General features: G+C 38.6%; 1 protein-coding gene across 4 annotated transcripts; it reads right to left on the reverse strand.

Moving 5' to 3' along the window:
• Positions 1-277: 277 nt before the first annotated feature.
• Positions 278-4,382, reverse strand: LOC137740882 (pentatricopeptide repeat-containing protein At1g80150, mitochondrial-like). 4 transcript variants are annotated; one of them, XM_088700784.1, is made up of 5 exons: positions 4,017-4,382; positions 3,490-3,887; positions 2,406-3,366; positions 1,039-1,090; positions 278-812 (listed from the first exon to the last, which is right to left on the reverse strand). In XM_088700784.1, the coding sequence occupies exons 2-3, from the start codon at positions 3,833-3,835 to the stop codon at positions 2,636-2,638; spliced, it is 1,077 nt and encodes a 358-aa protein (XP_088556910.1). In that variant the 5' UTR covers positions 3,836-3,887; positions 4,017-4,382; the 3' UTR covers positions 278-812; positions 1,039-1,090; positions 2,406-2,635. The 4 variants fall into 4 exon arrangements, with proteins under 4 accessions (XP_088556910.1, XP_088556907.1, XP_088556909.1 ...); XM_088700781.1 differs by having other exon boundaries at positions 2,406-3,887; positions 4,017-4,347; XM_088700783.1 differs by having other exon boundaries at positions 960-1,090; positions 2,406-4,347.
• Between the last annotated feature and the right edge of the window lie 7,933 nt (positions 4,383-12,315).

The raw sequence follows: 12,315 nt of genomic DNA on the forward strand, positions 1-12,315 counted from the left end.
CAGGCCGGGTTAGGTCCGGTTTCTGTGTTAAAATATGTTGTCCCTGGCTCGTGCCTAGCCCTACACTCAACAAGCATTGCTTTTTGATCAGTTGTCTGAAAATATGTATAGGAAATTAGGAACTACATTCTCAAAGAATTCATTCCACGAACCAAACAGAAGAGGATATAAATAGAAATTTTTTGGATGGGGAGAATTCAGTGTGATATTTTGATACAAACCTTTCTCTACAAGTCAAATAATTCGTCACTGGCTCGCTCGCAAAACATAGATCAAGTGAAGAAAAAGCTCAGATGTATAAATTGTCTCCAATGAAAACAATGTTTTCGTATCACGTTCTCAATAGTCGGATATCAGTAGTTTTTTTAGAACAATTGAATTGAATTGAATTGAATTGAATGGCACTAAAGAAACGGGGTGCAGCCCGTGTTACATCGGAGAGTAGTTATCAAATTTCTACTCAACTTCCAGACCAAGCGCTAGAATTTATAAGAATAGGGAGCAGTCAATAGCAGCGCATTCTCACCTGTCGGAGGGAGTTTAATGTTCAAACTATCTGAACCTGCAGTGCAATCAAACAATATTCTCCGACTCTCAAATTCCAAGAGATGAAGAAAGATCTGCGATTTCATGAGAAGCTGCGTATGCAGCAACTCCTCACCTTCTTTAGACTTTCAACTTCTATCTTTTCCCCTCTGAATGCACCAAATCAAGTGTAATGAATCGACTCCCAGCCTGCCTTGTCTCCTGCCGAGACTCACTCTACCCAGAATATGAAAAACTCATCTACCAATCACTTCGCTGCTGAATAACTGTTACACATGTAACACAAATCCTCAATTAATGACCCACTCAATCAAAGACATACACACAACAACAGAAAGCGCACGCACTCGTACACTCACTACCAAATCAAAAAAAAAAAAAAATAAATAAATAAATAAATAAAAAACCTGTACATTAGAGGCATATAGTCAGGCTATATATTATGAAAGAAGATTCATGTGTTGGGCTCACTGACAGATTTGGTATCCTTACCCGAAGGAACTGTGATGCACCTTGAGGGGCAGGGTAGAAAATGATTGGAATTCTGTAGAATGAAATCACAGCAAATAAATAATCTGATTATATTTTGGAAGAGAGAAAGAGAGAGAGAGAGAGAGAGAGAGAGAGAGAGAGAGAGAGAGAGACAGTAAAATGATAGTAAAAAATTAGAATTCATTTTACAAGAAATATCTAGCCAATAAGCCATGTGAGTTATTTTCTATTCTCTTTTTTATAAAAAGATTTTCAAAATCTTTTTGGAACCATTCATGCTTCATCAGGTTCCTCCACCCCTCCACTGAAAAAAATAAACACGCACTCACTTTCCACCCAAGCGTAATGAGATTAACAAAGCACTCTTGGGTTGAGATTCACCGTATATCTGTTATACATTATGCAAACTACACAAGTCATATTTCATGTCCAGCTAATCCACATTATACAATGTGCACTATAGTAAAGGGTTCTCACGGAATTTCAATTGATCTTTAAATGTTTTTGGGTGATGTCCAGGTGCCAGATCCGTACATGGCAATGACCTTCTACAGCAGGGAAGGAAGAGAAAAAGGGTTTTTGTTCACATTTGTGTTAATTATCGGTGTTGCAAACATGTTGTATTCAAGTTAAGCCAAACGCTATCGGTCCAAGAAAAGAAAAGAAACACGTAAAGGCAAACACTAGCCGTAAGGTGAACTCACACTATGAAAACCATGCATCGAAATTGCTAACAAGGATATGCAGATTTATTTCAACGTAAACATACACAACATTTAAATCAGTATGCGGATGTCCATAAATGGCTAAGCAACATTTGATCTAGCATTTTTTTTCATTAGTGTATGATTATCATATACATGAATCACATACCTATTACCCTATTACCTATCGGTACAGATGGCATGAGAATGAGAAACTGGATTATCTATAAACCCTATATGTTTCTGATCTTGCCGTTAATTAAGAGCTTGAGAAAATGGCCGAGAAGATGTGGCAAGTTTGGGACATAAGAACAACATTTAAAATTTTCCAGAGGCTAGTAGTTCAAACCACCAAAGATTCTAGTTATGATACTAATGTTAAGCACATAACTAAATAAATTATTCACAGCAATCTTATATCCTTATGTGTTACTTCGAAGCTGCATAAGTTATAAGGCCTCAATTATAATCAACGGCATCTGATGATATATGTAATTTTAATTATTAAAGTATTTATTTCTTCCAAAATTTAAATATTTCAAATTACCCGTGCAAGCATTGTATAAACAATCAAAATCATAGAAGCTAATTTCCCAAGAAATTGCAAAAAGGGCTAACTGCAGCATTATAGGAGAACCATTGCACAATGAACAATGAACTTACAACAATTTTGGGTGACAGCTGTCCCGTTCAAAGCTCCATTCAACTGAGGTGGCAATACAAATTATTGAGGAACCAGGATGGCCTTTTTGTATAAATAAACAAAATTCAGGTCAATTGCTCTGCAGATTTACAAATGAGTAGGTGAAAAAGAACACTAGCCCTTGGCCCCTTGTTGAGCCGTGCAGTTACATAATCAACCGCATTACAGTTTTCTAGTCCTTAATCTTAATTCAACTCTTGGTCAGTATGGTTTGCAAAGCACCCAATTGTTTTGATGAAAATGGAGGCACCCTCTTTTGAACCAACATCATGATTGCCTTAGCCTTACCAAGCTGGTTTGCCTTCTTTAGGCCTTCAAGCAATGTATGAATGGTATCCACATTCGGAAACCAATTCTTTTGCATGCAATCTTTACACATAGTATACGCCAAATCAAAATCCCCTCCTTTACAAAGATAATGAATCATAGTCTGATATATTTTGACATTAGGGTTGTATCCCTTTGCATGTAGAGCAGAATACACCCTTTTGGCCATTTCAAGATACCCTGCCTGACAAAAACCTTTGATGACCAAATTATATGTAACCTCATCAGGTGTCATCTCAATATTCTGCATCAAACCCATCAATCTATTAGCTTCCCAGGCTCGTCTCCTATGTACCAGAAACTGGATTCTAACATTGAAAGTCGCAAGATTAGGCAAACACCCCTTCAGTATCATAAGATTCCATAAACCATTACCAATTTCCCACTGGTTGTCCTTATAAAATGCTGACATCAGTGTTGTGTATGTAAAGACGTCTGGTTTTATTCCCAACTTCTCCATATGTACCATGATCAGATATGCTTTAACCAAAATACCCATTTCGCAAAAAGCCTTGATAACAATATTCACCGAATATATATCCACTTCAATGTCAAACTTCTCTGGAATCTCCCTCAGAAATGCCTCAACAGCTCCTAAATCACGGGTTTGAGTCAGAACCTTGAGTGCAGCATTGAAAGATTTAACAGTCCTAGAACAACCATACAAATGCATATCACAAAAACTATCAATAGCATGCTTAGTCATCCCAGCCTTACCATACAACGTTATAATCCTCATAATAAACCCTTCCCGCCGACCTTGTGGAAGACTCTTCTGATGCTCAAGCAAATGTTCAATGTAATCAAACCGGCAAGCTCCAGCAAGACGAGACACAGTGTCTTCAAATGCAAAGCGGTTCTCAATGACAAGTCTATTGTGCGCGTTCGCCTTAAACAAATGAAACAGTTTTTCGGGGTCTCTCTCGGCTTTAAGCTTAACCAGGGCAGGCTCTTCTAATGGTTTCGTATTCAAAACTTGATTGGACACGGCTGCAGGGAAATCATTCGAGGTTGTGGCAATGGCGGTATTACAGAATCTGCGACTGGTTCGCAGAGAGAGCATGTTTCAGGACTTTCCCAAGATTAATGCGCACCCATCCATCGACATCGGCATTCTACACAAACCATTATGAATCGAAAACCCAATTCAAAATTCGAAGAACCCAGAAATATGAACGCCCAAAAGAACCAGAAATCGCAGACTTTATCATATATTGTTCAAATTTTCAGAAACTGGAACATACCCATTTGCTGAAATCGAAGGTTTTAGGCACCCACCCGAGAGGAGCTTCAATGCCCGTGTGCAAAAGCAAAAACCCTGAAACGCAAACACCATCAATGAATCGTATATTCCCTCTAATCAAATCAAATTAACAGAAGGCTTGGATAAAATCGAGAGAGAGAGATAGGAGGTTTTAGCATTGGGATTTGAGGGAGAGGACATTTGGTTAAGTGATTAGAGTTGGCCGGGACTCTCTGGGTGGGGGTGGTTTTGGCCCTCCTGGGGGTTCAGGTGTTTCTCTAGGTTGGTTTTTCATCTGTGTTGTGCTTGTGGACCGTGATGGTAAAGCGCGCGGTCCAGGGAAAGGGTGCGTGGACTGCTCAAGTACATGTTTTAGGTGATGGATTACTGGGACCGAATTGGATCCTCTCAACAAAGGCTTGGAATCCTCTTAACCCACTAACACGGATCGTTGAATTTTGATCCAACGGTTATAATTATTGTAACTTTTAAAAGAGTTTCCTTTTGTAGCCGTTGGAGATCCAACAGTTACAATTATTGTAACTTTTAAAAGAGTCTCTTGTTTGTAGCCGTTAGATTGTTATAGGGCCAGGATGATCCCGAGCTTTTGCTCAGGAGATGATCCAATTCCTACCGAGACAACAAATTATTAGCGAGAACAAAGGAAAATGAGATTTTTCCGTATTTAATATCGTTACGCATAGAGTTTTGAAGCTTGAGTTTGTAACTAAATAGGATACCGAAAAAAAAGAAAGTTAAAAAGAGTAAGAGATTTATTATCAACTTTTCATGAGGTCACATTAAACACAACCCTTGAGTTTTGAAAGGTAAGTCATTACTGTCATTCTCAGTTCAATACACGTAAAAAAAAAAAAAAGATCGTGTAAAGAATCCTTAAAAATTAAACATGAGTATCCACATGAAAATATAAATTGTTCATAAATAGGGAAAAGCTTGTTTATAAAGGCATTGTTCATCCATGCTATTGATCACTCATTGATCTCAATTTTTGAATGTCTTTGTTGTCGTCATTTAAAAGATCCTGAGGTAAATTTTAATTGCTTGTCTCTATGTTGATGATATCATATTTACTGGAAATGATGAAAAAATGTTTAATGAGTTCCAATGATCCATGATGGTTGAGTTTGATATGATTGATCTTGGAAAAATGAGATACTTTCTTGTCATTGATGTGATGCAAAGATTGCATTGCAGACGTATAAATTTTGTTGCATGCAAATAATGCATCACAAAGCTCCATATGGTATATGGCTCATCACAAATGAACTAGTCATCAATGACATATAACACAAATCAAGCAAAGGAAACTCAAAACTTCCCTAAAATTCGGCAAAAGGGGGAAGAAATCCTTTAAAATCGGCAAGGGGCCTAAATTGCTCTCAAAACCGGAAAGAAAGCTAAAGCATCTTCACAAAACAAGCAAGAATTGAAGATTGCTCACAAAATAGGCAAGAAAGCCCTATAATTTGGCCTGCAAGGGAAAGTGGCTAAAATTAAGACACAAAACATGGCTAAATTCTCCCACGGACGAATCAAGACACAAATCAAAGTCAAATCCATCCAAATGCAAGCTTTGAGAGACAAGCATAAGGTCAACAATTTCTATATTCAAGGCCGAAATTCACACAAAAGGAGAACTTCTGCCAAATTTTTGAAGACTAATACAGTGCCAAAACTCTCTTCAAATAACGCACAACCAAAGCCGAAGCTTTCCCTTGAAGAATCAACAAGCACTTATGCTGATTCCTTCAAGACTTTGTTGCAAACTCAAAACTTGTAACAACGTTTGTTTCAAGATCAGGTTGCCAAGACCCTTGAATCAACAAAATTCTACATCAACATCACCTTTGCTGCAGCCCTAAACCTGTGGTGAAGACCATCCACACATTGTTTCAAGCTCAAAACTTGAAGCAATCGTTCAATTGTTCGTCCGAGATCAAGTTATCGTGACCATTGGATTGACAACCTATGGATCTACATCAAATTTGTAGACTGAATCAGAGGAAAATTGTAAACAAAGATTGCAACCTACAAATTCAAATCAATACAAATCTACTGTGTACACGTGTTCTTGTTTCATTCGATACAGAATTTTCCTGTTTACAAATTTGGCACGCCTAGTGGGACCTCTCTGCCTCTCATCTCTGTCTTCAAATCCATAGGAAGCATAAATGGCATCAAGAAATGATCAAGCTATTCCCGCAACCAACACGAAAAATAAGAACATCCTTGCCGAAAGTGGTGGCACTTTGGGCGTTAGAACCTGAAGCAAGGCAAGAGCTCTCTCTGCCGTGCCCTCCATTCCTACATCAACCTTGCCGAAGGAGCAAAAACACCCGAGGCACAAGCTCGTGAACACCTTGGCCTCACTAATGGCGCCAAGGGAAGAAAGCCCGAGGAGGTACTCTGAGTCCTTAATTTCCGATGCCAACTCAAGCAGCAACTCGTATCTTGTAGCCATGCAAATCATGACTACTGGTGCGACTTCCATCGAGGAGTAGCTGGCTCAAATGAATGAAACAATTGCAAGGCTAATAAGGACCGTGGAGAAAAAAGACTTGCAAATTGCCACATTCGTCAACCGACTGGAGGCGCAGCTGATGTGAAACTTATGTTGACACACAAATTAAACCCTATTTGTGACAATTGTAGTAATGAAGTAAGTAGGGATCGTTCTAACCGGGGATTAACTAGGGGTGCTAATCTAATTTGAAATGATTCAAACAGAAACTAGAACTTAATTTGGACGAATTTGGAAGTGTTTATGACTCCAAATGCTTAAAAGAACACAAAATAAAACAAATACGAATGACTACGACTCAACAAAATATGGGGGGATTGTGGTTGGATGAATTTAAACTAAATGGGCAGATTGTAAAGAAAATAGATTTTAAGACAAAATTTGATGAATCAATGGATGATGGGATAGCTAAGGGGTTCTTCTCCACACATGAAATATATGCAACGTAAATCAAATTCCAATTATCAATCCAATAAGTTATGAACCTCGATACTCCAAGTTAATTAGGTCCGCTTAAATTAACCTTCAGATTTCCCTAGAATCATTGAATTGGATGAATATGCATCGCAAACAAATTATTCCTAACAGATTCTCTATATGAACAGCATGATAAAGATATAAGTTAGAATCATTACGTTCTTTGGAAATCATAAGCATCGACAAAGCATTTGTAACTATGGAAAGCATGATACGCTTGCCAGGAATCTACTTAACATGATTGTGACTAGCAACCTTCACTACTTGTGAATATAAATTCATAACGATTAGGTGAAACAAACTTATATCCTAGCATCAAATTCAAGCATGCAAATTAAGCGTGCACTCTCAATCAACATACAAGAATAAGTTCTAAATCAAACGGTTAAGCAAATTGTATTCAAAACTTATGCAACGATAATTGGAAGTAATCAACTTATTTCACATATATAATCATGGTTTCGAATCACCCCCTAGCTAACTAGGGGGTTTAGCCTCTCATGTTCACAGAAAGAGAAATAAAATTGAATTTAAACATAATGAACAAAAGATTGATTACACCTAGGATGCACAACGAATCCACTTGAATTTCTGCGCGTCCAAGCTCCTCTTTCTTCTTCTCCTTGCTGCGGCAGAGATGGTATGGGTGGTTTTTTGGATGATTTTCTGGTTTGGAGAGAATTAAATGAATGGATGCGGCAATGAAGATAATTGGAGAGAATGTGGCTGCGGAATGAATGTGAATTAGGGTGAATAATTAAATGGGGGGGCCACGGCTTTTTTAAGGGAATTAGGTTTTTGTTTTCTGCATGGGAGTTCGGCTTTTGGGAGTGAATAATGGGATGGTGGCTGCAAGGTTTTGTGTGTAAAAATAATAGAATGAATGGGAACCAAACTAGGGTGCGGCAAGGTTAAGTTTATATATGGTTTAGAAAAATTAAAACCCTAGCTTATTAAAACTAAATCAAAGGCTTGCAAACTTAGGAAATTAAATCAAAAATATAAAGGTGCGGCTAGGGCTTAGAAATTGGGCTAGGGCCTTGGTCTTGTGTACTAAAGTGTATACAAGGCCTACAAAGTGGCTAGAAAATACGGACGTTTAGATTAGGAAAGGTTACCAAAATGGGAAACTTAGGGTTAACTTTCCTACTTCAAGTAGGAAACCTTGTTTGAGTAGGATTCCTCGTTTTGGTAAGAATTCATCGTTGGAGTAGGAATTCATCGTTTCTTCAAATCTTCAACTCATTCATTCCTCTTTCGCTCCAAAAGACTCCAATTTGCATCTTCTTGCACACTTTGGCTTTATAATCTGAAAATACACAAAAGTAGCCTTAAACACTAAAATAGCTAAGTAAACACAACATAAATGCACGAGAACAAGCTAATTAAGTCGCATGAATATGCTCCTATCAAATTCCCCCACACTTAACTTTTGCTAGTCCTCAAGCAAAACAAAACAACTAAAATAAACAAAACAAAACAAAACAAACAAAACATAACCTAAACCTTCCAACGTTTGCCTCAGGGATTTCCAGTGAAACATGACATGTCAAAGATCATTACTCACATAGCTTTTAGTCTTCCTTCCCCTCAAGCACATACTTAATCATAGTCACCATTCACTAGCTCGCATTTAATCAATTAAAACACATTTTGAATGTAGTAACATGCCTTAGAGAATTCCCTCAATTCCTTACTAGTTATGCACTCAATTTTCACTCAGATTTTCTGACTACACTCCCTACACTAGTTATATGTGAGAAGATTGATGTAAACATGAAAGACTAGTACTCACATATGTTATAACAAAGAACACAATTTCTGGAGTAATTGAACGTGTTTAGATATGATCTCATGAATGGAATGCTACTACTTAGATGCGAGAACCAGTGACACCATATGCTCATACCAAATTCAAACTCCACAAATGAAATGCACAACACTCAAGATAGAAGTCAAGGGTTGTAACGGGGCTTGGGGTATTGGCTCACAAGGAAAGGTAGGGATAAACAAAAGTTCTTTAAGCAATAGCAAGCAAAGTAATGAAATTAAGACCTAGAATTCCCTTAGAACGCAGAAATCAACTTTTAGACAAATAGGGAAGATTCAAACAACTCTTAGGGCCTAATTCATTGTTTTGGGCCCTTACTTCAACAAACCATACTTTGGAACTCTTTTTCACCTCTTTTCTTTCTTTCTTTTTTTTTTTCTTTTTTTTTTCTTTTTTCTTGCCGTGCCTATGGCACATAACTCACATCAATAATCCTTCCCCCACACTTATTTTCTGCAACACATTAATCAAAAGGAATTCATTCATGCTTACTATGCTTCAAGAACAAGGGTACGGATGATCCTAATCTAGGCTAGGTGAGGATGATATGGGTTAACAAAGAACATGGCTAACACGGCTCAATGGGGTTAAACTTAAACACAAAATGAATGAAGGCACATGGTTGTTTGGCTTTGATGGTGGTCACTACACAACTTCATCTTGAATATGTGTTATGCAAATCAATAACATGCTTTGAATGAAATGGGCATGAGTTCTAGTATTTGGAACTGAGTGATGAAACGCCTTCTAAGTAGTAACCAAGCAATGAATAATGAGATCATGCAACGACTTTAGAAAACAATGATGCATAGATTATTACTCTCCAAATAAACGTTTAGGCTCAAGTCTCACCGGGATGTAGCGTTTGTTTAAGTTCCTTCCTTCAAGCATGTTACAAAAACTAATTTTTTTTTCTTTGTGATTACATGTGAATTCGTAAACTATAACTACAAACAAGCATAAACCAAAGAGTATATCAAACGTCCATCCATGTTTGTAACTTTCTTTAACCATCATGCAATTAAAAACCAAATCCTCATCATTGTGTTGGAAGGTGACCTACGACACAAACAAACACACAAAAACAACTCTTTTTGGGTTTTTCAAAACAATTTTTCAAATTTTTATGGTATTTTCGGATTGTTAAGTTAACACACACTAAAACACTCTAAAATAGCTTAAAAACACTTAAAAACAGTGGGAAACAAGTTTAGACATGTTAGGTGGTAATACCCTACGAATTTCATGCACAAAATATCTCAAAACAGAATGTTACCCCCCCACACTTAAACGAAACATTGTCCTCAATGTTTTAGACACAATTGAACACATTACACATAACATAAAGTAAGCAACGAAGGAAAGGGTTTAGGGACGCAAATCTGAGTGTGGAGCGATTCCCAAGTTCTTCCTTTGTTGATTGCATGGGTTGCCTCCCAAGTAGCGCTTGCTTTAACGTCTTCCAGCCGGACGAGTCCTTCTTTTCTCACTTAGGACCCACGGCATGCCATGGGATCTCCTCCACAACATGCTCCATGAATTTCTCGTAGTATGGCTCGATGAATGGGAGGGGATAGTGATCCTCCCTGATTTTGGTGGTTGGGTTCCTAAAATCCATATAAATGCTCCCACCACCTTGAAATTGATTGGGTACCTGCACCAAAGAAGGTAACAACCTATTAGTTGAAATGGGAATTGGAATTGGGCTTGGTGACTTACAAACATATTGTATTGCAGGCTCAAAATCGGCAGCCCTATCAACAATGTCCCCATTTGAAGTTTCGGCCATATTGGGTGGTTGTAGGGCAATCACTCCAAGTTCTTTTCCCATGGTGGTGCTTGACACATCCTTCGTGGTAAGTGTGGATCCTTTCGGCCCTTTATCCTTATGCACATCTACGACAAAACAAGAATGACTATCGTTAGGATTCTTAACAGAGTCATAAACATTGAATTTAATTACGTCACCACCAAACTCCATTGTTAGTGCTCCTTTGGCCACATCAATCTTGGTTTGGGCCGTTTTCATGAACGGACGGCCTAGCAAGAGTGGCAATGATGGAGCATCGCTCGAATCCTCCATTTCTAGGACATAAAAATCTGCAGGAAAGATGAGATGATTGACCTGCACTAAAACATCCTCAAGGACTCCCTTGGGATAAACATTAGAACGATCGGCCAATTGAATTATAACGCCATCTTGTTTTAACTCACCCAGGTTCATAGATGCATAAATGGAATATGGCATGACATTAATAGAAGCACCTAAATCTAACATGCATTGTTTAAATCTAGTGTTTCCAATTGTGCATGGGATGGTAAAGCTCCCTGGATCCTTACATTTTGGAGGCAACTTTCGTTGCAAAACCGCCGATACATTTTCACTCACTTTCACAACTTCTTTGTTTGGAATTCTTTTCCTAGTTGTGCATAACTCTTTTAAAAACTTTGCATACCTGGGCACTTGCTTAATGGCATCCAAGAGGGGTATGTTGACTTGAACTTTCCGAAATGTCTCAAGGATGTCCTTCTCGGCTTCTTCTTTCTTCGTTTGCATAAACCTACTAGGAAAAGGCACATTCGGAGGAAAAACATTAGTAGGAACCGAATTTGACACATTCTTACCCTTTTTGGCCGAATTGGACAAGTTGGGATCTCTAGAAGCTTGCGGCAAAGGTATGTCCACCTTCGCCGTGGGTTGTCTTGCTTCCTCCTCTTCAATTCTCCGTTTTTCATCCTCTTCGGGGCTTGATGGTGATGGTTTTGATGTAATGCCAACTTCTTTTCCACTTCTCAAGGTGATTGCGTTGGCCGTTTCGAAACCACCCTTGGGATTGACCACCGTAGTGCTTGGTAACTTACCATTTTCACGGAATTGTCCCAAAAATTCGGCCATTTGGCCCATTTGCTTCTTTAGCTCATTAACCTCCTTTGCTTGGTTCTGCATTCCCTGCGCCATTGTGGTTAGTAACTGATATGTTTTATCGTCATTCATAGACGTACCTGAGTTGGTTTGGGATGATTGTGCTTGAGGAGGTGGTTGTGGTGCCATTGGTCTTGGAAAGAAACCCGGGGGTTGTCGGAATCCACTTTGTTGGCCATATTGTGGTGCATCTCTCCATCTGAAATTGGGGTGGTCACGCCATCCCTGATTGTATGTGTTGGAGAAAGGATCACCCCTTGGTTGGTTCTGATTCCCAAAGCCCACGGCATTGGCAGATTCCCACCCTCCGTTCTTAATTAATTGAGGGCATTGATCAGATTGGTGTCCTTGAATGGAACATACACCACAGATTGTAGTTCCTTGCGTTTTAGGGCCTTCAACAAACTGCGATAACATAGACGTAAGGTTAGCCGTTTGGGATTGTAACTCAGAAATAGAACTTACCTCATTTACATGCTGTGGCCGTGGGGTGTCTCTCTGCCCAACACCTTCATATTGTTGTGCAT

The sequence above is a fragment of the Pyrus communis genome, chromosome 9, assembly GCF_041283825.1.
Source record: "Pyrus communis isolate YQ-2024b chromosome 9, ASM4128382v1, whole genome shotgun sequence".
Taxonomy (NCBI): domain Eukaryota; kingdom Viridiplantae; phylum Streptophyta; class Magnoliopsida; order Rosales; family Rosaceae; genus Pyrus; species Pyrus communis.